Source organism: Strigops habroptila, chromosome 19 (genome assembly GCF_004027225.2).
Source record: "Strigops habroptila isolate Jane chromosome 19, bStrHab1.2.pri, whole genome shotgun sequence".
In the NCBI taxonomy this organism is placed as follows: domain Eukaryota; kingdom Metazoa; phylum Chordata; class Aves; order Psittaciformes; family Psittacidae; genus Strigops; species Strigops habroptila.
The window spans coordinates 1625927-1648096 of record NC_044295.2 but is presented as its reverse complement, the minus strand read 5'-3'; the positions used below and the strand labels follow the sequence as shown (position 1 = coordinate 1648096).

At 63.9% G+C, this 22170-nt stretch overlaps 1 protein-coding gene across 1 annotated transcript; it reads left to right on the top strand.

Annotated features, from left to right (window-relative positions):
• Positions 1 to 2281: 2281 nt before the first annotated feature.
• Positions 2282 to 18358, top strand: JUP (junction plakoglobin). Its single transcript, XM_030508288.1, has 15 exons — positions 2282 to 2366; positions 10785 to 11017; positions 11922 to 12175; positions 12615 to 12853; positions 13234 to 13435; positions 13609 to 13753; positions 14069 to 14172; positions 14993 to 15331; positions 15662 to 15817; positions 15958 to 16077; positions 16229 to 16379; positions 16480 to 16601; positions 16821 to 16860; positions 17168 to 17336; positions 17505 to 18358. The coding sequence occupies exons 2-14, from the start codon at positions 10792 to 10794 to the stop codon at positions 17311 to 17313; spliced, it is 2244 nt and encodes a 747-aa protein (XP_030364148.1). The 5' UTR covers positions 2282 to 2366; positions 10785 to 10791; the 3' UTR covers positions 17314 to 17336; positions 17505 to 18358.
• Positions 18359 to 22170: the final 3812 nt, after the last annotated feature.

The window sequence follows — 22170 nt, the reverse complement described above, 5'->3', positions numbered from 1 at the left end:
CCCCTGACCACACTGGGACCCTGATGGGAATGTGTGAATGGGGCTGGGGGGCTGCAGGGGGTGTTTTGGGGGTGATGTGCATCACCTGCTGGTTAATTTTGGGGTTGCATCACCCTGACAGTGGTCCTTGGTGCTGCTGCTGGGCCGGAGGGTGCAGCGTGTCCCCTGCCCCTGGTCCAGGGTGGCTGCGGGGGGGATGCCCCGATCCCGCCGGGCGGTTTGGAGCCTGTTTCGGAGCCGTTCCAGGGGCTGCGGGCCCGTGCGTGCCCCGGGCACGGGGCGACGGGCAGCACCCGGCCGCATTCCAGCCGGGAGCGTTCCTGCTCCCATGGAAGTTGTTGGCTGCGAGGACTGAAACCGAGAGGCTGAATCACGGCGTTCGCCCCGGGGCAGGGCAGGGAAGGGAAGGGAATGGAATGGAAGGAAGGGGGTGGCGGGAAGGCTGCCAGCACTCCTCCCTGCCCTGCCCCGCAGCTCCCATTTCCCAGGGCTTTCCCAGCTCTGCGCTGGGAGGAGGGATGGGGCTGAGCCCCCAGACCCACAGGCAGGGCTCAGGGCTCGGGGTAGCGCTGGGGGGAGGCAGCCCCTTGTCCCCCGCGCAGGGCAGGGCTCTGCATGGACGGGGAGGAGCGGGGTTTGTCACCGATGGGAGGGCCCGGTGGGGTGCGGCCGCGGCTCCCGGATCAGCGGGACGTGCTCGGCCCAGGGGCCAAAGGCTCCTTGATCTTCTCAACCAGCCGGGGCCTCCGCCCTGCTCCGACACGCTCCTGGGCCCCGTGTCCCTTCGCCCACGTTGGGGGACACGGTTCCTCGTTCCCGCTCCTCTGTTGGCACCGGGCAAAGCCGCTCACAGCCCCAGGCCGGGTGTCCGGGGTCCCCTTCCTGCTCCCCCCTGCAGCACCGGGTCCAGTGCTTCCAGTAGAGCTCTACGACTGGTGTGACCCCAGCAGTGGTTGGAGCTGTGATTGCAGTCACTGTTCCCCTCGGCGTGCAGGGCAGGGGTGGGATGCAGGGGCACAAGCAGGGGCATGGAGGTGGGATGCAGGGGCTGAGCCTGCAGTAATCCATGGGTTAGCACCGTGCAGGCAGCACTGCGCTTCCCCGACTCCCCTGACCTTGACCGAGGAGGAACATAACTGCGTATTTTGGCTGTCATCTCGGCACGCCATACTGTGTGTGCCACGCTGTGCCGTGCCACGCTGTGTCGTGTGCCACTTTCCTCCCCGTGCTGAGAGGGCTCTCGCTGCGCTCTGGCTCCTCAGCTCTGCACGGCGATGAGAGCCCATTTCCTTGCAGGGGCGGTGGAAGCTCCGTCTCTCACCTCCCTCCAGAGCTGCGATTTCCCAACTGAGTCAGCGCCGGCAGGCAGCTGCGGCACAGAACCGCGCAGGGCTGGTGCTGGGGGTGCAGGATGTGTCCCTAGGTCTGGGGGGGCTGGAGGCTGGATGATCCCCACCATGGGCTGGGCTCTGGTGGGGCGCTCTCTCCTGACTCGGGGTGACGAGGCTTCGCCTGGGGCCGGCAGGGAGCAGGGTGAGCCGGGACGCGGCGGCAGCACCCGGCTGGACCAGTCTGGCCAGGGACGGGTGACGCAGACCTCCATCACCGCCCGAGCCCTTCCCCAGCGCCTCTCGCTGCCGCTGCCGCTGCCCGGCTCCTGCCTCGGCTTCCCCACACGGGTGATGCTCCAGGGCCAGACCCTGCCCCAGCACTGGCCCACCCGGGCACACCCCGATGCCACCGCCATGCGTGGGGCAGGGGTGCCCGCATGGTGCCACCATGGCCTGGCTGCTCCGGGGCTCTCCCGGCGGCCTGGCCGGGCCGGGACAGGCAGGAATTTGGGGGGGACACAACCGGGGGGGCCCGAAAGGGCTGGAGGGGTCCTTGCTCACGGCCCCTCCCGGGACCCTCTGGCGCAGGGCAGCGCTGTAGCCCCAGCGGGGACCGGGTGATGCTGGAGGCTTGCGGGGACCTGGGGACCCGCACATTGTGGGGGGGTTCCCGCACATGGAGGGGGTCCCAGCGCTCCCCCCTGCACGTGCCTCGCCGCGCCCAGTGACGTCACCCAGGTGATTCCCCACCCCGCCCCGCCCTGCCACCCAATCACCTGCCGGCTAAGGGCGGGACGGCCTCGCCCCCGCCAATAGCGGAGCGGATAAACACGTCCGCCGGGAGGGGGTGGGCGGGGCCAAGGTGTAACGCGCTGTTGACGGGCGCGGGGGCGGCCCAATAGGAAGGCGGAGACGCGCTGAGGGGGCGGGGCTTGCGGCGGGGCGGGGCGGGGCGGGGCTGCGCGCGGGGCGCTGCTCGCCTTTTGTTCGGGCCGGAGCGGGGCGGGCGGCAGAGCTCGCGCAGGGGCCGCGCAGGTGAGCGGGGACCGGGACGCGGGGGAACGGGAGGAGGACGGGACCCGGCAGCGCCGGGGGGGGTGTCCCGAACCGGGGCTGGGCGGGTTCCGCCGTGCGGGGCCGGGAGAAGGAGCCGGGTGCCCGGTTTGGGGGTCGCGGGTCGTGGCTCGGTTCTGCGGCCCCGGACGGCACCTCCCGGCTCCCCACGAGCAGCGAGTTCCGCCGGTGCCGTGTGCGTGCAGCCGGGGCCAGCGCCGCGGCTGTCGGCGGCAGAGCGCAGCCTGCGCGGATCCGGTCGGGCGGGTCCCCGGGGCGAGGCCCCGCGGGCGGACGCGCTGTCCCGGGACCCGCTCCCCGCTGCTGCAGCAGCAGCGAGGGGCGGCCCCGCGCACGGTGGTGGCCGCCCCGCCGAGGCCGCTCCGGAGCCCCGCGGTGGCTGCCCCGCGCCTGCAGCCCAGCGCTGGCCGGGGTGGGGGGCAAGGAGGGGTCGGTGTCCCGGTGTCACCGGAGGGGTGTCAGGCCCCGGAGGGGGGTCTTGGTGGAGCCGTCCAGGAGCGGCCGATGGTGGGTAAACCCGGCGGGGGTGAGCCCCGTCTGTCCGTATGGTGCGGGGAGAGGAGCGAGCCGTCTCCTCGCGGGAGCTGCGCGATTGGCTTCATGAGTCCGGTTCACAGATGAAAGGGTAACGCTGGAGCGCGCTGGGAGTTGCCCGGTGTGGGCTGTCTGTGAGCAACTTGGAGGGACGTTTGTGCCGTGAGAGGAGGGTGAGCCCTTGCCAAGAGGCCCGGACGGTGCCGGTGACACCGTGTCCCTGCACGGATGTGAAGGTGGCGGCTGCCCCTACTCACACCAGGCCACAGCGTTCCCGAACACCCCCCCCAAGCTGTGCTCTGGGGCACCTCGGGCAAGCCTCATGGCTGGGCTGACGTTCCCTGCCACCATCCCCGTGCTGGCAGGGTGCTGGGGGCCGTGACCCAGCTGGGTCCGTCCCCAACAGCCGCTGCACCTCCTGCTCCAGCCCACATCATGCTGGCTTTGGCACCGGTGCCGCCTGCCAGCCCCGACACCCGCTGCTCTCGCTACCTTCTGCCGTGGGGCTGGCAGGTGCCGGGGGCGAAGCGTCTCCCCACCGGCTGCCGCGGGGCTGGAGCGGTGCCGGGGGCTGTCACCCGCAGCCGGGGCGGGCGCTGCACCCGCGGCTCTGCTCCTGGCCCCGCACTTGGGTCCGGCCCAGCCGGTGACGGGGCCGGGGAGGCTTTAAGGTCCCTTTTTACGTCCTTGTGGGTGTTGTGTCAATGTCACCTGGAAGGTGCGGTGGGCACCCCATGGAACTGTCTCTGCACATCTGAAGCCTGTAATTGTTCATCGCCTTGGAGGCTTTCCATAAAGTCTCATGAAAAACCTATTTTACTGCTAATTTGGCGCAAAGAAGTTGGCCGTCGGGGTAGGAATGGCCAGAGCTCGCGGCACCAGTGGCTGAGGGGTGCTTTCCCCTCCTCTGGGGTCAGCTCCTGTGCGGGTGCTGGAGGTCCCCAGCACTCGGGGGGGCTCGCAGGGTGCTGGGGGAAGGTGGGGCGGCCGCAGCAGGGCCCTGGCTTCCAGACAATGGCGTTCTCAGCCTATTGTCTGGGCGAGGTGGCGTGTCCTTGCCGGCTCCAGGAAGCGCGTGCATCCCGGTGGGGCCGAGCCCTGCTGCTGGGGGGGTTCTGCCGGGGCTGGGCGCTGAGTGACCCATGCACTGTGCCCGGTGCTCAGCCACGGCGGGCACTGCAGTGGCTTGGCCACAGCCAGGGACCTTGGAGGATTATCCCTCTGGTCCCGGTGCTGTATTTCAGTGTCATACTCGGTGCTGTCCTAATCCCATTAACTGTCCCCTTTGTTTCCCCATTGGAATCCTTAATCAGCTCTATGGGGCAGGCGGCTGCGGGTGCAGCTGCACGGCTCTCGGCTGGGGCTGTTCCCGGGATGATGGTTTCCCTTCCAGGCTGTGGTTTGGTGTGGGAGCACTTCATGGGATCTGGCTTTCCATCGCACTTCCAGCTCTCCAGGGTTTCAGAGCTGGGTGCGGATGGGGGAGCCTCCGGGAGTGGAGCTGCCCTCGGCCCATCCGCAAGCCAGGAGGTGGAGGTGCTTTGCAGAGAACTTGCAAGGCCTTAATTGCAGCATCAGTACCCAGGCTGGTGCTCGTCTCCGAGGTTTAAATTAGGCTGGCTTCTAATTAACACAAGTTAAAGAGAGATTTAATTTCTATTAAAACAGTGCAAGCCTGCTTTGGACTTCAGCTTTTGCCTTCATTTCTGGTGGTGCTTTCTCAGCTAGACAGGGTGTGTGGGGCTTGGGTGGTGCCTCTCGGTCCTGTGTGACTGTGGGGTGTCCCCGGTGGGTCTGTGTGGATGGAAGCAGCCGGGATGGCAGCTCGGGAGGACACCAGGGCTGTGCTGGTGCCTCAGATCACTGCGGCAGGAGGGTTGGCTTTACCCCTGTTTCTATGGATGCTGTTTGGTGAAACACTAGAGGACAGCAGGAGTGTGGAGGCAGAGGTGTTCCCCCTCCAAAGAACTCTTAAAACTTGACCTAAGCAATGCCTGTGCTTAAACTGGGTTGGCTTTGGAGCTGTGCAGGTGCCTCAATGGGCAGAGCTCCTCAACCCGGCTTGTCAAGGGCTGCGTGTGGGGGAGATGAAGACGTTTCTAACTCAGGAGAGGGTTGAAATATCCATCTCTGGTGGGCTTTGCCGTGGCTGCTGACAGGCCCCGCGGCACCTCCACACGCCTCGGTCGCTCAGCTCCCAAATCCCTTTGCCAACGGAGCAGGAGGGGGGGAATGGCTGGATCAGGCGTGTGCTGCGCGGTGGGAGAGACCTTTGGTGCTGCCCCAGCCCTGTTGTAATCGCTGTGACGCGCGGGCAGAGCCCCGGTGACAAACCATTAACTTGCTCCGACAGGCCGGGTGCTGACGGGTGTTGGTGATAATTCCTTGTGAAGCGTCTGAACTTTACAGATGTAATGCAAGTGGATGGAGAAGGGAAGCTGCGTGTCCCTGCCCAGCGCCGTGGCTCCTCCAGCAGCACCGGGGCCGAGGTGGCAAAACCCGGTGTTTCTGGACACTGTGACTGGAGCTGGGAACAGCCTGGAAGCCTCAAAGCCTACATTTAAAGCCTGCAATTATCATGTTCTTAAAGGACGATTTGTTCTTTGTGTTCTTTAAAACAAAATAATGGGGTTTATATCTTTTTCTTTTAATCCAGATGGAGCTATTGTGGGTAATTGCACCAGTTCTGTGTTCCATGGACAAGCGGCAGTGTTTCTAATGAGATCAGCAAACTTGAATTGAGGGAGGGGATGTGCCCGTGTGGGTCTTTGCGATGCCGATGCCTCCGCAGATGGCAGGGTCAGATGTGGGGAGGGAAGATGTGCTGCCAGAGACCCTGCGATGGGTCTTCAGCACATCAATGTCCCTGGCATGGGGCTGGCCCCATGTGTGCAGAGCCAGCCAGGCACAGCATAAGAGAAGGGGGACCTAAACCCAAATCAAAGCTGCTGCATCCGTGCTAGTGGCCGGCATCGCATGTGGGGCAGGGGGGTGATGCTGGGCTGCAGTGGGGCACAGTGTGGGTTATGGGGCTCCTCAGGAAGCCCAGGCCGTGGTGCAGCAGATGGTGCTTTGGTACAGCTCTCGCACAGGTCGGTGGCTGTTGTGCCTGGTGTTGTACACGCTCTCGCAACGGGAGAGCGCTTGATGGGTAATAACTTGTCACGTTGTGAAGTGCCAAAATGCTCCAGCCTGGGCTCGGCCTGTGCTGGAGCTGTCGGGAGCAGGGAACACGCTCTGCTGTGATAGAGAGCATCGGCGGGTCCTGGTGGAGGTGCTGCGCTGCCAGGGGCTGGTCTCACCATGCTCGGGGGGATGCGGCACCCCCTGGACAGTGGGAGCAGGAGCCCTGCTCAAGCTTAACCTCATCAGGAGCAGCTGAAGAGTAAACAGGGTGTTAGAGCACAGGTCTGTAGAGTGGTTCTTCCACCCATCGCTGTCCTCCTCAGTGACCTGATGTTGTCAGAGCTGGTGGGGTGGCCAGAGCCACCGGGACCTCTGTCAGTGAACAAAGGCCACCAGCTCCTTTGTGTGCAGGTCCAGGGCAGCCTCGTGCCATTGCAGTCAGCTCTCACTCTGCAGCAAGAGGCCAATCCCCTGTTGCCCTCTTCTCCTCATTAAACTTCAAACTGCTCTTGTTCCCCCTTTGAATTCTTCCACTTATCTTCACTGTAAAGCCCCATTGAAAGAGCTTGTGGTAGCCGGGATCTGACTCTAACGCTTCCCATTTATGCTCCTGAAAAGCTCCTTTCTCTGCCTCCTCCTGCTGCGTGTTCCTGCGAGGGATCCTCTTCAAAGCCATCGCAGCTTTTGTGCGGTGCTGGGTCTGCTGCAGGAGCTTCGTTAGCGGCTCCTTCAGCTTCGTTAGCGGCTCCTTCAGCTTCGTTAGCGATGGGGAACCTCGGGGTGCAGCTCTCCTGGTGCTCTTGTCCCTTGGAGGGCTGCAGTGCTGTGGGTGTCGATGTGGCTCTGTCCGAGCAGGGGGTCCCTGCTCCGGGAGGATGTTGGGGACCGGAGATCGCTCGTGTTGTAGCCCAAGTGCTTCTAAAATTGACTCTTCTCTCACACTGCATTTGTTGAATTACCGTAACTGCCTCTTTCCTCTGCTTAAGAGCTAAAGTGACTCTAATTGCAGGCGCAGCTTCCGTGCAGGGGTAACTCCAGCTCTGCTGATCTGCATGGGAAGAACGTGCCCAAGGATGCTCTGGGCTGGGCAGCACGGTGTGATCTCGCGCACCCCCAGACCTGCTCCTGCTCTGTACCGCCCATCCGCTCACTTGGGGGGCTGCTGCTCCCCATGACATCCCTGGGCAATGGCTATTCCCGCACGAAGCAGCGCTTGTGGCCTCCCTGTTGCTGTTCTGGGTTGCTCAGGCTGGGGCTGCCTTTGCCAGATCCTTCCTCTGCAGACAGTGTCTCGGGGAGGGGGGACGATGCTGCTGGGCGCTGATCAAATGGCTCTGGTGCCGTGGGAGCTTCCTCTGCCTTCCCTGGCATTCCTGGCTGCGGGAAGTGGCGGGAGAGGGATTAACCTTCTCCTGGCTCTCTGCTGCCTGGGGGTGGCTGAAGCTGGGGCTTGGCCCCATTCCCCATTGTGGTGCTGGGGGCAGGCTGGAGGTCTGTCCTCCCCCAGACCTGCTCTATTCTCTTTAGGGTCCCCCATATCTGCCTCGCTGTTTCCTGGGGGGTTCTCGCTGTTCCTGGGGTTGATTCCTGGTTTCTGGAGTCCTGGCTCTGTGCAGGCCGGGGGGCTTGGCTGGGGCTGGGTGGTATCGCTCTGCCCTTGTGGTGCTCCATAACATCCTGGTGGGAGAGGGGGAAGAGCAGCGCTTGTCCTACCTACAGCCCACCCAAGCTCCTGGCTGACCCCTCCAGGGCAAGTGTTCTCACATGTACCCCAAATTCCCCCTTCTCCCTCCTGCATGAACTGCTGCCCTCCCCATTGCTGCTGGCGGGGGCCCTGCCCCACTGCAGCCATTCCCCACCAAAAGCATCACTGGTGAACCCAGGCACAACCGGCATCCCCTGCCCGGGGCAGCACCTCTGATCCCTCTGAGGAGGAGGAGGGAGGACATCTGAGGACAGAGCCTTGCTAGAGAGCCTGGGGCCGAGGCTCACGCTGGTGTCTGGTCCTCACTGAGTGATGAGCAGAGGATGCTTGACACGGTGTTGGGTGCTGCTAGAGCACCCAACATTTGCTCCCCTGGCCCCATCACCTCGGGTGCCACTGGCCTTGCTGCAAAGCAACCCCCTGGGGCTGCTGCTGGGGTGGTGCTGAAGGGGAAGGATGGGTGCTGTGTTTAACAAGGTGCCCATGGTCCCTCCTGTGTGGCTCCTGGGGATGGATCGTGCCTGTGCTGTGGAACACCCACCCTATGGCCCCTCTGCATCTGCTCAGACGAGCCTAACACGGTGGACCCAGTCTCCTGCTTGGAGCTTGTCTGGGGCCCATCACCTCAGCTTGTGTCTGGGCTCTGAGGAGCTTTGCTGCTTTTGATGTCCCCGTGGTGCAGACGGGGCGGGGGGGCTCATGCATAATGCAGGGCTCTGCGAGGAGCCAGTGTCTGAGCCGGGCTCGCGCAGGTTTGGAGAATTAAGTGTCTGTCAAATGCCTGTATATTGTAGGCAGATGCCATCGGTCACCCCATGGTGCAGGCACAGCCTCCCCTCCTCCAGCTCACTGCTGCGGGGGGGTTCCTGCTCTGGCTTTGGGGGTATTGGGGTCCTCATACCCTGCTGTGTCCTACAGGAGCTTCCCTGCCCTTGGCTCTGTTCTCCCCTTGCCCAGCCTGTTCAGGGCAGCTTTGCAGAGGTGCCAGGACTCTGCTTGCCAGCTCCTGGATGGGACATGCGGTGGCACCAGCTCCAGCACTGATGCCACTTGTCCCAGCAGTGCCAGCAGTGCGCTCTCCTGCCCGCTCTGCTTCCCTGGGCACGGGTTGTCATTGCTTTTCTTTGGCTTCCCAGCACAATTTGGGGGCTCTGCCTCCATGGGCAGGGTGTTCCACTGGGAGGATTCGCTCTGCCAACTGCCGATGCAGCAGCTCTGGAATACACCCAGGGTGTGTGGTGCTGGGGCACTCCCAGCTTGGCACTGGCGCTCTCCTGGCCAAGCCCTGCTCTGGCACAGGGTGGGGAGTGGACCCAGGCGTCATGCACTGAATGGGAACCCCAGCCCCTGCCCGCACCCTGCGTGGGAATGATCTGCCCTTGTTGGCCTCCATTAGCAGGAATGGCCCCTCCTGCCTCGCAAGCGTGGATAATGCCCAGCCCATTAGAGCCAGAGCGGTTCTTAGGCTGTGGTTGCTGCCTGACAGCTCTGAAAACACCGAACTGGCAGGAGCAGTGCCCAGCAGCGGCGCTGGGGATGCACACGGTGGGATGCAGGGTGGGATGCAGGATGGTCACACGGTGGGATGCAGGGTGGGATGCAGGATGGTCACACAGTGGGATGCAGCCTGGGACACAGGATGCTCGCATGGTGGGATGCAGGGTGGTCGCAGGGTGGGATGCATGGTGCTCACACAGTGGGATGCTCACAGGGCGGGATGCAGGGTGGGATGCAGGATGCTCGCAGGGTGGGATGCAGGGTGGGATACTGGATGCTCACACAGTGGGATGTGTGGTGGGGCTCCCAGCCGCTTCTCCCCAGGGATGAGTGTTTGTGCCAGGCTGGGGTTTTTCCCTGTGAGCTCAGCTGCTCCTTGGGAACAGCCGGCGGCGCTGGGGCGAGCTGCGCCAAGCCCGTGCGCGCCGTGCCCCACCGCGCGCCCCACGCACGCCGCGTCCCCGGCCGCCACCCAACGCCCTGACTCAGCTGCCGTGTGGCGGGGGGCTGATGGGGGGGCTCAGCCCCTTCCCCTTCCAAACCCAAGCAGGGTGCTGGGGCCCGAGGCTGCCACACCGGCCCGGCTGGTCCCGGTGAGCCCTGAGCTGTGGCGGGGTCTGGAGCACATCCAGGGGCGCGTGGCCGCCCCGGTCCAGGTTCCTGCATGAATCAGAGCTGGCGGAGGTGGTAATTACGCCTGTTGGGAAGCGCGGTTGCTGCACCCGGCTCTGCCGGGTGGCAGCTGCTCCCTTCAAGCTTATCTCGCCTCTGAAACTCTGAGTCATCCCCACCCTTGCGCCGCCAGAAGAAGGGGCAGGAATCCCGATGTTGGTCTGGATGGTGCTGTCTGCATCCCCCCCATCCCTCCCCTCCTGGCCCGGCCAGGGGGTGGATGTGGGGCCGGTGACTCAGAGCCCTGCAGCATCCGCCTGCCTGTGAGCTCAGGGGTTAATCCGTGAGCCATCCTCCTTATGAAAAATAAGGGAAACCCAGCCCTGCTCGAAAGCAACCTTGTCCTGAGTTTGGGATGTGCTGGGATGCCCTGTCCTGGCACTCCAGTGTGGTGCTGAGCACAGCATGGGACCACGCCATGGGTGCTTGTGGTGCTGAGCACCCACAGGAGAGCCGAGCCAGTGGCTTCGCCTGGTTATTTTTAGGTGATTTAGGAGCGTCCCAGAGGGCTTCTAAAAAGGTTTGCTTTATTCTTGGAGCTGCAGCCGTGTGGCTGTCACCAGCTCCTGGCTCTGAAGCTGCTCTCTGCAAAGCTGGTGGCGAGGCTGGAGCCGGGTCCTGGCTGCGGGTCCCTCTGCTCACACCTTCCCCGCCGAGGCGGTGGCTGAGGCTCTGCCAAGCGCGTTCATGTCTGAACACGAGCAGCAAAGTGCTGAGCTGTGGGTTCGTCATCCCGGTGCTGCCTTTTCATCTCGCGCTGGGAGGAGGGCAGATAGCCATCTGCTGTGGGCTGCGTGGGGCTGGGGGCTGCCGGACGAGTCACTTCTCCCCTCCCTGCCCCACAGAGCAGCCATGGAGGTGATGAACATGATGGAGCAGCCGATCAAGGTGACGGAGTGGCAGCAAACCTACACCTATGACTCGGGCATCCACTCCGGAGTCAACACCCAGGTGCCCTCGGTCAGCAGCAAGTGCCTCGGGGACGATGACGAGGTCTATGGGAAGCAGTACACCATCAAGAAGACGACCACCACCAGCTACTGCCAGGGAGGGAGCCAGAACCAGAGCCAAGCACAAGGTATGGGCTGCAGGACTGGGCATGTCTGCAGGCTTGGCTGCTCAGCTCCTGCCTGCCTTCGCCTCCCCCATGAGCCGTGCTCATTCTGGGCACTCCTCCACGCCGCCTTCCACACCCCGGGAGTTGTTGCTGCCTAAAATATGCTCCCTCCTGTCCTCCTTCCCCGCGCCGAGCGGCTGCGGCGTAGGGGTGGCGCGCAGCCAGCCCGCGCGGTGCTGAGCTCTGCACACACATCCGGGTTGGATCGAGATGGGAACAGCTGATCCCGGCCCACGGATCGGCGTCTGCTCTGCTGCCCACTCGGGAGCCCTGCCTCAGGGCTGCCAGCCTGTGCTCTAGCACTCTGTCTCCTGCTGCTGCGAGGGCAAAGCAGGCAGCGGCGCAGCCCCCCGAGCTAAAGGAGATGCTTCCCCCAGCTCTGTCCCCTAAAAGAGGGCAGGTTTGCTCTGCTCGCCTCCATGGATCCCTCTGTCAGCGATGGGAGGTTTGGTCACCAGCTCCCCTGGGGACCAAGTGGCCCCTGTGCCGCAGTGATGGGGACCATGAGTGGCTGCTGCAGCATCGCTGCCCCGCAGGTCACGCTTGTCCCAGCATCCTCGACAGGGACAGCCTTTGTGTCCTCCTCTTGATCCCCGGTGCCAGCCTGTCCAAGTTGCAGATATCCTTAATTTTTTAATTAACGGGCCTTGTGAGACAAGCGCCTCATCACGCTGCCTAATTGAGTGTTGCCTTATCTCTGTGCTGCCGTATCTGTTTACGCTTTGAAGCACCAGCTCCTTGCAGAGCGTGCCGGGGCTGCTGACGTTGCTGCTGGTGTCACTCTAAGCTCTTGCTCAGCTAATTGAGATGGGAAAGCAGTGCTGGGAGAGCCCGGCTCTGACACTGCTCCTCATTGCCCCCGCAGCGGACATGGAGGCTCAGCTGGCCATGACCCGGGCGCAGCGCATCCGCGCCGCCATGTACCCCGAGACGGTGGAGGACCGCTCGCTGCTCATCACCACGCAGCTCGAGGGGCAGCAGACCAACGTGCAGCGCCTGGCCGAGCCCTCGCAGATGCTGAAATCAGCCATCGTGCACCTCATCAACTACCAGGACGACGCCGAGCTGGCCACGCGCGCCATCCCGGAGCTCACCAAGCTGCTCAACGATGAGGACCCGGTAAGGAAGCGTGGTTTGCTTTCACAGGGCTTCCCAGCGCCGCTGAGCTCCCATCCTCGTGGGGCTCCTTAACAGAGCCCTGCGGTTGCCTCCACCCTGCAGCAGGATGGAGCCCACCTCTGTCCACCCGCACCTCCTCACAGCCCATCCTTGCTGCTCGGGCACAGCTCTCCTGCCCTGGCCTTGCACAGACACTGGCTCTCGGTGCTCCAGCCCCCCCAGCGCATCCCTGCAGCTCGCTGGTGCTGTGTGGACCCTCCGTGTGCTGCTCCCTGCAGCGGAGCTCCTGGAGCAGCGTGGATGAGCACTGTTAAAAATAGCAATCCTCATCTGTGCCGGCTCTGCCGCTCCAGCACCACGATGCTCGTGGATCCCTCATGTCCCTGCGGTGATGGGCAGCAGCAGGACCCCTTCCCACCCGCTGGCATCTCTCCCGCAGGTGGTTGTCAGCAAAGCAGCCATGATCGTCAACCAGCTCTCCAAGAAGGAGGCGTCGCGCCGTGCCCTGATGCAGTCGCCGCAGATCGTGGCGGCCGTGGTGCGCACCATGCAGAGCACCAGCGACCTGGACACGGCGCGCTGCACCACCAGCATCCTGCACAACCTCTCGCACCACCGCGAGGGCCTGCTCTCCATCTTCAAGTCCGGCGGCATCCCGGCCCTCGTCAGGATGCTGAGGTATGGGGCTGATGGTTGGGAGCCCAAGAGGTCCCTCCCGGGCTGGGGGCAGAGGAGGGGAGGGCTCCTGCTGGCCCAGACATGGTCCTCCTCCTGCTCACACCAAAACAAGGGAGTGGGAGACCTGGGGCTATGGAAGCACCAGGGGTTACTGCATTCAGAGCCTGTGTGGCGGCAGGAGGAGGGGAGCAGTCCTCCCCGCTGCATTGTCCGTGGGGATGGGGCTCAAATCTGTGCTCTGGAGGACATGTCCCTGCCCTAAGGGCTGCCCATGGCACGGTGGCATCACACCGGGTGCTGCTGGAGGGCGCTGGGTGGGAGCTGGGGCTCGGTGCGATGAGCCCGGGTGAGCTGACGTGGCTCTGTGCCGCTGCCTGCAGCTCGCCGGTCGAGTCAGTCCTCTTCTACGCCATCACCACCCTGCACAACCTGCTGCTCTACCAGGAAGGGGCCAAGATGGCAGTGCGCCTGGCCGACGGCCTGCAGAAGATGGTTCCTCTGCTCAACAAGAACAACCCCAAGTTCCTGGCTATCACCACCGACTGCCTTCAGCTCCTTGCCTATGGCAACCAGGAGAGCAAGGTGGGGTCTGGGGGTCCTGCCAGAGGGAGGGCAGGAGCGAGGTGATTGCCCAAGCTTGCTCCTTGCAGGATGCTGTGCTGCCATCGTGGGGCAAGAGACCATGGGGCACAAGGCTGGGGTGGCCGGGGGGTGATAGCAGTGCATGGCCCGACCCTGATGCTTCTGTCTTGCAGCTGATAATTCTGGCCAACGGAGGCCCCCAGGCCCTGGTGCAGATCATGCGCAGCTACAACTACGAGAAGCTGCTCTGGACCACGAGCCGGGTGCTGAAGGTGCTGTCAGTGTGTCCCAGCAACAAGCCCGCTATCGTTGAGGCTGGTAAGAGGGGCTGCTGGTGTCGGGCAGGAGGAGGGTGGTGGTGTCAGGGTGATGCAGCTGATCTGAGACACTGGCAGATGTATGGGTGAAACCCTGCTTCACGCTCTGAACGGCTGCTGAGGTGCTTTCCTGGCACTGTGCGTGAGCAGGATGTGGCCTGGCTGCCTGGGGACTGTCTCCCTGCACTAAGCCATGAGGCTGCATCACGCGTTGGGGGCATCACTCATGGCCTGCTCTTGCCGTGCAGACCCATTGCCTCTCCCTTCTCTCTTGGGGCAGCTTTGGGTGTTCACGGTGGTGTCTCTTCCCTGGCAGGCGGCATGCAGGCGCTGGGCAAGCACCTGACCAGCTCCAGCCCCAGGCTGGTCCAGAACTGCCTCTGGACCCTGCGGAACCTGTCTGATGTGGCCACCAAGCAGGTGAGTCTGCGGGACCCTGTGTTGTGCTTCAACACCCCAATTTGGGGGCTACTGCTGCCAAGGCCACCCCGGTTCCTCATGTGCTCAGTGGGGCATTGCTGGGGCTGGTGCTGGCTCTGCTTTGGACCCCGGCCACTTGCTTGGAGCTGCTGTTGAGGTGGTTGTGCCCATGGGGCAGGCGGGTGAGGGTGACCCTGAGCTCCGCAGCCCTTTGCTGCCTCCTGATGCGATCCCCAGCTGCTGGGGCTCCTCCATGCAGATTAGCGCCTGATGCAGCCTGGAAACTATTTGTGCTGGCGCGGAACCATCCCCGGCTCTGCTGCGGAGGGGGGGGACGTGGCGCCTTTAACTCCTTCCTGCCCCGCTGCCTGCGGGGAGCCCTGGTGGGTGCATTGTTTGCAGTTCCCAGCAGGGAAACGCTGCTGGAGACATTAAACTCTCAAGTGAAGCAGCACATGTCGGCAGCGCCTGTTGCTCGCTGTGCCGGCATCACCGACAAGCAGCTCTGGGGAGCGGGAGAGGCGCAGAGTGGGAGGTGCAAATGCTGCATCTCCACCATCGCTGCCTGCTCTGGCCCGTGGGGTGCTGCGGGGCTGGGATGTGGGGCGCTGGGGGGGCATGTGAGCTCCAGCAAAGGCAGCCCCACAGAGCTGGGTCTCGAGGGGAGGGGGATCCTCTGTGTCATGGCAGGAGCTGTCCTTGCAGGAGGGGGCTCCTCTCCAAGGCCGGTGTCTGGCCCATCCTGGGGGAGCAGCTCTGGCTCCCCCAGCCTGGGCGAGAGCTCGGAGGCTGCTCCAACCTCCCATCCCTGCTCCCGCAGGAGGGCCTGGACGGTGTCCTCAAGATCCTGGTGAACCAGCTGAGCTCCGACGACGTGAACGTGCTGACGTGTGCCACCGGCACCCTCTCCAACCTGACCTGCAACAACAGCAAGAACAAGACCCTGGTGACGCAGTCGAACGGGGTGGAAGCCCTGATCCACACCATCCTGCGGGCAGGCGACAAGGAGGACATCACCGAGCCGGCCGTGTGCGCGCTGCGGCACCTCACCAGCCGGCACCCCGAGGCCGAGATGGCGCAGAACTCGGTGCGGCTCAACTACGGCATCCCCGCCATCGTCAAGCTCCTCAACCAGCCCAACCAGTGGCCACTGGTCAAGGTGAGGGGCAGGAGGGAGCCAGGGCTCGAGCTGGCCCGTGGTGGGACGGGGTGATGAGGGGTTCTGTGGCTGGTGCCGTGCAGGGAGCGATGGTGGCTGCGCGCAGCACGGTGAGCCGCGTCCTTGATGGCAGCTAATGGAGGAAACGGCTCGTGCTTGCTGCTTGGTTGGATCAATACTTGCCCCAGTGGGAGGAAGGTGAAGTCAGCCTGTGCCATGGAGTGGGATGAGCAGAACAGGGGGGCTCCGGGCTGGGAGGTTCCCATGGGAAGCACATGCTGCTCTGATCCGTGGTTGAGATCCATCTCTCTTTCCCCTCCTCTCCTCCAGGCTACCATAGGTCTGATCCGCAACCTGGCCCTGTGCCCGGCCAACCATGCCCCGCTGCAGGAGGCCGCCGTCATCCCGCGCCTGGTCCAGCTGCTGGTAAAGGCTCACCAGGATGCCCAGCGGCACGTGGCCGCCGGCACGCAGCAGCCCTACACGGTGAGACCCCTCTGCCCCCCCCAAAAGCCGACCCATCCCTGGGGGTAGCCTTGTGCCCGTGCTCAGGGTGGTTGTTCCCCGGCTCTGGTTGTGCTCCGGCTGCTCCGGGGCCCTGGCTGAGCACTTGTTCCCTCTGGCAGGATGGAGTGAAGATGGAAGAGATCGTGGAGGGATGCACGGGGGCACTGCACATCCTGGCCCGGGACCCCATGAACCGCATGGAGATCTTCCGCCTCAACACCATCCCTCTCTTCGTGCAGGTCAGGGGCTGGGGGATATGGGGGCTGCACTTTGTCACCTCCCGTGCACCCAGGGGCCCCTGGTGCTCACTGTCAGTGCCTGTGGGTGTCGGAGCACGACAGCTCCTTGCCGGCTGCTTCACTTCCCGTTGCTGTTAATGTCTCCTGACAGCTCCTCTACTCGCCGGTGGAGAACATCCAGCGCGTGGCAGCCGGTGTGCTGTGCGAGCTGGCCCAGGACAAGGAGGCAGCAGATGCCATCGACGCCGAGGGGGCCTCGGCTCCCCTCATGGAGCTGCTGCACTCCAGGAATGAGGGGACGGGTGAGTGTTGGGGGCTCTCTGCTGCCGGGTATCACCCCAACCGCAGCCGGGCTGGGGCTTGCGGTGCTTTGGTGCTGAGGCTGTTGCTCTTGCCCTGCAGCCACCTATGCCGCCGCCGTGCTCTTCCGCATCTCGGAGGACAAGAACCCCGACTACAGGAAGCGTGTCTCCGTGGAGCTCACCAACTCCCTCTTCAAGCACGACCCGGCGGCCTGGGAAGCGGTGAGCATCCCATAGGGAGCCCGTTTCCCTCGGGATGGACCAGTCCCAGCTCCGGAAGCCAACCAGAGCTTGGATGGGAGCGACTGGAAAAGGGGGTGCGGGGTGGATGGGCTGCGTCCTCAGCGCTGCAGCAGCCCTGGGTTGCTCCCTGGGATGGGGCTGAGCATTGGGCACACATGAACACGAATCCCCCTTCACTTGTGTCACCTTCTTTTGTAGGCTCAGAGTATGATCCCCATCAACGAGCCCTACTCAGATGGTGAGTGTGGCGCCGGCTCTTCCTTGTGGGCCCCCCCATGGCTGTGTCTGGTGGGGCATTTACCTCATCTCACCAAACCAGGCTGGCTTTAAAACCTTTCTTGGGCAGCCGCTGGTAAAGCACCAGCCTGGCTCGCTGGGGCTGCTCAGCGGGATGCTCAGCTCCCCTGGGCTGGCCCTGAGGCTTGGGGTGGCGGGTGGCACTTGTGTCCTTTGTGGGTGCTGCAGGCGGGGGGACCACAGGGTGCCTGGGGTCTGGAGAAGCCCCTCACTGATGGGAGCTCAGGTTGCCGCATCCCTTCCCGCAGAGCTGGACCCTGGCTATCGCCCCATGTACTCGGGTGACATCCCCCTGGACCCCATCGACATGCACATGGACATGGACGGGGACTACCCCATGGACGCCTACAGCGATGGTGTCCGAGCGCCCTTCGCTGACCACATGCTCGCCTAACGCGCCCCACAGCCCCGCACCAGGTACTGCCCCCGTGTGCATGGCGAGGCCGTGGGGCCCCCGGTGCTGCCGTGGGGTCCCTGGTGCTGCCAGGGGTCAACATCCCCATTGCCCCATGGGCTCACGGGCTTTGGTCTCCTCCAAGTTCCCCTCTCAGCTCAATAACAGGAGCTTTCCCCTGCCCCATGCAGGTGTTTTCTCCGTACAGAAGAGAGTGGCCCCAGGCTGAGCATCTGCAAGAAGGACTTGGGAGACAGAAGTGCCTGAGAAGACAAACTTTTCCATTCCCACGAGAGGTTTTGGTTTTCGATGTCTTTTCTTCGCTGTGGGGCTGTGGAGAAGGTCCTTCCCCCTGGGACTTCTTTGAGCACCTACTGCCACATCCAGCATCCAAGATACTGTTTCTGAAGCTTTAAAACACACAAGCCCTGCACCGTTAGCGACCTTTCCTTGCCAGAATAGTCTTTTCTATGAATATAGATTTCTTTTTTATTTTTCATATGGTGCCAATGGCTTTTGCCGCCTTTAAGTTTGTGCTTTCCAACCCCCCCACACTACTTGTTCTGCGTGTTAGTGTTCTAGGGAAGGAATCTAACATGGGAAAACCCTTTGCTCTCCGCGAACTCAAACTCGATCAGGCCAACCCAGTTTGCTGAGAGCAAAGCGTGCCCTGGCCCAGGACCTTCGTTTTAGCCATCGGGATGTCTGCGGTTTAACTCTTTCCCATCAGCCGTTGGGGAGCTGACTCTGTGTACCTGCCTGTCCCCCCAGTACCCATATAGGAGTGATCCAGCATTAGGAACCGTGTCCTTGTACCGATCTCTGTTGCACATTTTAACCCGTTTCCCTTCTTTTTGGTGAGTGGTGTGTTTCTGTCCCCTCCTCCCTTATCTAACACATTCTCTAGATGATGGTTTAACGCTTCCACTGGAAAGGGATGGACAGTTACAGGAGCGTGGTGCAGGAATGGAAGAGTTTATTATTTCTGTAAGTTGTTTTTGTATAGACCAAAGCAAAGAATAAAATAACCCCCCAGCCCCGTGTTGCCCTGAGCCTGTTCTTCTGTCACTGAGTCCCCTTGGGGGGGCTGGGGTGAGGGTGACCAGCACCCTCCTTAGGATGGCCTCGGGTGAGCTCGGTCCATGCTCTGCACCCGCTTTGCCTGGCCCAGGGCTCAGGTGGTGCCTGAGGATGATGCTCAGCAAGGCACAGGCCACTTCTCACAGCCCCATTAGCCCTTCCCTCGCCCATCACCAGGCTCTTCTCTGCTCTGTCAGGAGCTAAAAACTCCATGTAATTAAGATATGTGCTCATTAGGCAGCATCTCCCCTCTACTGCTGAGCTTGAAGGTGCCGGTCAGGATTGAGCTGCGCTGAGTGATGGAGCGAAGCCTGGATGGAGCCATGGGAGGGCGGGTGAACAGCGCGATTGCCTCCATCAACCCGGGCTGCCTCCTGCCCAGCGCAGGAGCAGATGGCAGAGGAAATGCTCTTGGCTCAGCTGTGCCCAGGAGCGCGATGGGAAGCGGCGCCGGTGCCAGGATGGGTCTTGCTGGGAGGTGGAAACTGCACAAAGTCAGCACAAACTTGAGCACTGCCCATCTGCTCAGTGGCCTCCTCGGCATGGGCACAGGGGTAGGCACTGCCCATGGCTTTCCCATGGCACAGGCTGAGCCCGCAGGCAGGAGGGTGCCCGCAGCAGCTCCATGCACGGCTGTGGGCAGGGGCAGGGCTGGGTGTAATGTGCCAGGGGATGGAGAAACACAGGACCCCCACATCCCCATCCCTGGCAGGTTTGTACCTCTGCTCCCGGCTGTGCCGTGGAGGGAGGTGTGGGGACAGGGAGGTGGGTGCTCACCATGCTGCAGAGCGTGGCAGGACATGGTTTAAGGTCCGTTGTGTGCCATGGTTGGCCCCGGTAGCAGCAGGGACAAAGGCAGCAGGAGCCGCTCTGGGAAGCGGGGCCGGCTCCAGCAGTGTCCCATGGAACATCCTGTGCTGAGCTCAGCCCCGCAGCCGCAGCCAAGCCCCGGGGCAGGAGGGATGCGGCCGCGCTTCCTGCTCTGGCCCTGCCGTAGGGATGAGGAACCCAGCAGCTGCTTCCCGGGCAGAGCCGAGCGCGCTTCCGGAGGGCAGCGGGGCCGGAGGCAGCTTCGGGACAAGGCTGGAATGAGGCAGCCGCTGCCAGAACAAGAGGTGGAGCAGTGACAATGGGACCAGCCCCCTGTGCGGGGGGAGCAGGACTCTGAGCACCCGTCTGCCCCAGGAGGGACCAGGTCCTGCAGCATCCTCAGGGCATGGCCGTGGGGCCCAGCACCTCCCAGGGCTATGGGCAGGGATGTGCCCCTCAACCCCCAGGGTCTCTTCAGTGGGGCAGGTCCTGAGACCCCCCCAGTCCCACCATGATAGTGCTGCCGGGGGGCACTGCTGGGATCCTGCAGGGAATTGGCCTCGTCCCTCCCTTTCTCCCGTCACTCGCTTCCCCCCATGGCCCGCTCCCACTTGGGGGCTCTGACGCCCATAAGAGGTTTTCCATAAGAGCCCCGGCAGGATTCCTGCTCCCTTGGAATGAGCAATCGGGGGCCTGTGGCTGGATCAGGATCCCCAGGGATGGGTTGGCCACAGCTACAGAGGGGGCTGGCAGCAGGCGCCGGGATCTGTCTGTGCTCCAGTGCCTGAACCAGGAAGTCAGCCTGGGAGCGGGGAGGGTTTTCCTGCTTTGCGGAAGAGGCTGAGGCTGCGGAGGGCATTTCTGCAGGGGAAGGGAGCCGAGGACTCAGCCCTTGGGCACAGGGAACAACCCACGGTGCAGCCAGCCCCGGTGAGGGCTGTGCCAGGGGCAGAGCACCCGGTGTGGGGGGCTCACAACAGAGCTGAGCCCATTCCAGCCGGGAAGCTGGGCAGCGTCAGGATTACCGCAGGGCAGGAATCCACCCCTGACGGCATTGGGTGCAGGGAGAGACCCGTTGCTGAACGGTGCTTCAGGCACATGCTCCCTCCTGGCGTCATCCCAAGTGCAGGGTGGGATCCAACACTGTGGGAGCTGCAGCCTGGCCATGTCTGTGCCTTTGAGGGATGTTCCCAGCTCGGGGGGGCCCCGCAGAGACCCCTCTGGGGATGTCCCATGGGCTGGGGCAGGGCAGGATGGCAGCAACCCCCATCCCAGCCATGGAGCCGAGCCACCACCGGCCGCACGGGCAGGGCCGTGCCGGGCAGGAGCCGCGTGATGGCACCGGGCAGAGGGCAGCGGGCGCAGGTCTGCACATGCACCATGAACCAGGCCCTGCTGCTCCCGCTGCTGCCCTGGGACCACCATCCTCTGCTCCCCCCCAGCTCCCGTGGGGCAGATCCCACATCGCTCAGCATCCAAACGCGGGGTCCGGGTGCGATGGGAGCTGCTCGCACGAGTCTGGACAAGGTTCTCCCCGGGGAGAGATAATGTACGTGCAGGAGCGGGGCCAGGAGGAGACGCAGGGCTCTGGCAGCCCCGGCCCCGCGCTGACTCACGCCGGGTTCCCTCCCCGGAGCCAGCGCGGGCAGCGGCAGCACCTCGGCACGGTGGGTCCCCTTCCTGCGCTGGGGGGAATGGGGAGGGACGGGGGGTCTGTGGGTTTGGGGCCAGGGGTCTATCCCCTGGGCAGATTGAGCCATCTACATCTGGTGGTTCCAGTGCTGTGGGGCAGACACCGGGGCTACGGGCGTGCTTTGGGGTGTCCGTGCCGCCCTGTGGCTGTCCCGTGTGCCGGGGAGGGAGGTGCAGGGTGGTGGGCGCTGCAGATGCAGCAGCGATGCCCTGGCACGACCCTGCTGCCAGGGACGAGGGGCTGCTGGTGCCGCAGCCCCCACCGCGGCCGAGGAGGGAGTAGGGGCGGAGATGGGGCACGGGATGTGCAGGAGGCTCCCAGCCGGGCACAGGGCAGCGGCTGCAGCCCGAGCCGGGGCCGCTGGAGGGGGCAGGAACGTGCTGGTTTATGGGTGTCCCGTGATGTGTTTATGGTTGGGACGGGACGGCCGCGGATGCTGCCCAGCCCTGCCCTGGGCAACGCGGCAGGTCCCAGCTCCGCATCCTGCTGCTGACGGGGTGGAGATTCGCCGCCGAACTTTGCTCTCCGAGGTGGGGCTCCGACGGCTCCCGACGGCTCCAATGTGTCTGCCCACTGCCGAGCACCTCCACGGCTCCTTCCCCTGCCCGCTGCCACGGGCAGAGACCAGGCAGAGAGCCCGGGGAGGGGAACAGGGTCCTGCCCCATCCCTCCAGAGCATCCTCTGCCCCATCCGGCACTGGTGCTGATCCGGACATCACCAAGTGTTTGCTTTGGTGCTGAGTGTCACGTAGTGGAGCTGAGCAGGTACGATGACCCGGCGCCATCCCGGAACCGCCCCGTGTTCAGCAGCAGTGGGGCAGAGCCGGGGCCTGTGCTGGCGCTGGCTGCTGCCCTTGTCCCCATGGCGGGACACCAGGCCCTGGCCGCGCTGTCCGGGTCCCCACAAGCCCCGGCCGCGCAGATGGTGCCCCTGGGGGGTGTTGAGCCAGCGGGCAGGGTGCTTGGGGACAGGATCCTGAGCGTGGGGTTCAGGATGTGTCCCTGGTACCCAGAGCATCACCCCAACGGCTCCTTCTCCCCAGGCAGGGGCTGCAGGAGGGACTCTGCTGCCCGCCAGTGCTGCTCCGGGGAGCCAGGGTGGAAAGTGCTTCTCCCCATGGCAGCCGCCCCCCCCACGTAACACCAGCCAAACTGGACACCACGGTCCCGCCAGAGACTCCCCTCGGCCACCTCCAGCGCAGCCCGGACTCACCCGTCACTGCCCTGCCCCACACCAGCCCCACGTCCCAGGGGTCAGCCACAGGCAGATGCTG

Bases quoted from the DNA above. Each gene is read 5' to 3' on its own strand.
- JUP (XM_030508288.1), top strand. From the start codon at position 10,792: ATGGAGGTGATGAACATGATGGAGCAGCCGATCAAGGTGACGGAGTGG. The intron at 12,176-12,614 runs GTAAGGAAGCGT...TCTCTCCCGCAG, and splicing joins TGCTCAACGATGAGGACCCG to GTGGTTGTCAGCAAAGCAGC. The intron at 16,380-16,479 runs GTGAGTGTTGGG...CTTGCCCTGCAG, and splicing joins CTCCAGGAATGAGGGGACGG to CCACCTATGCCGCCGCCGTG.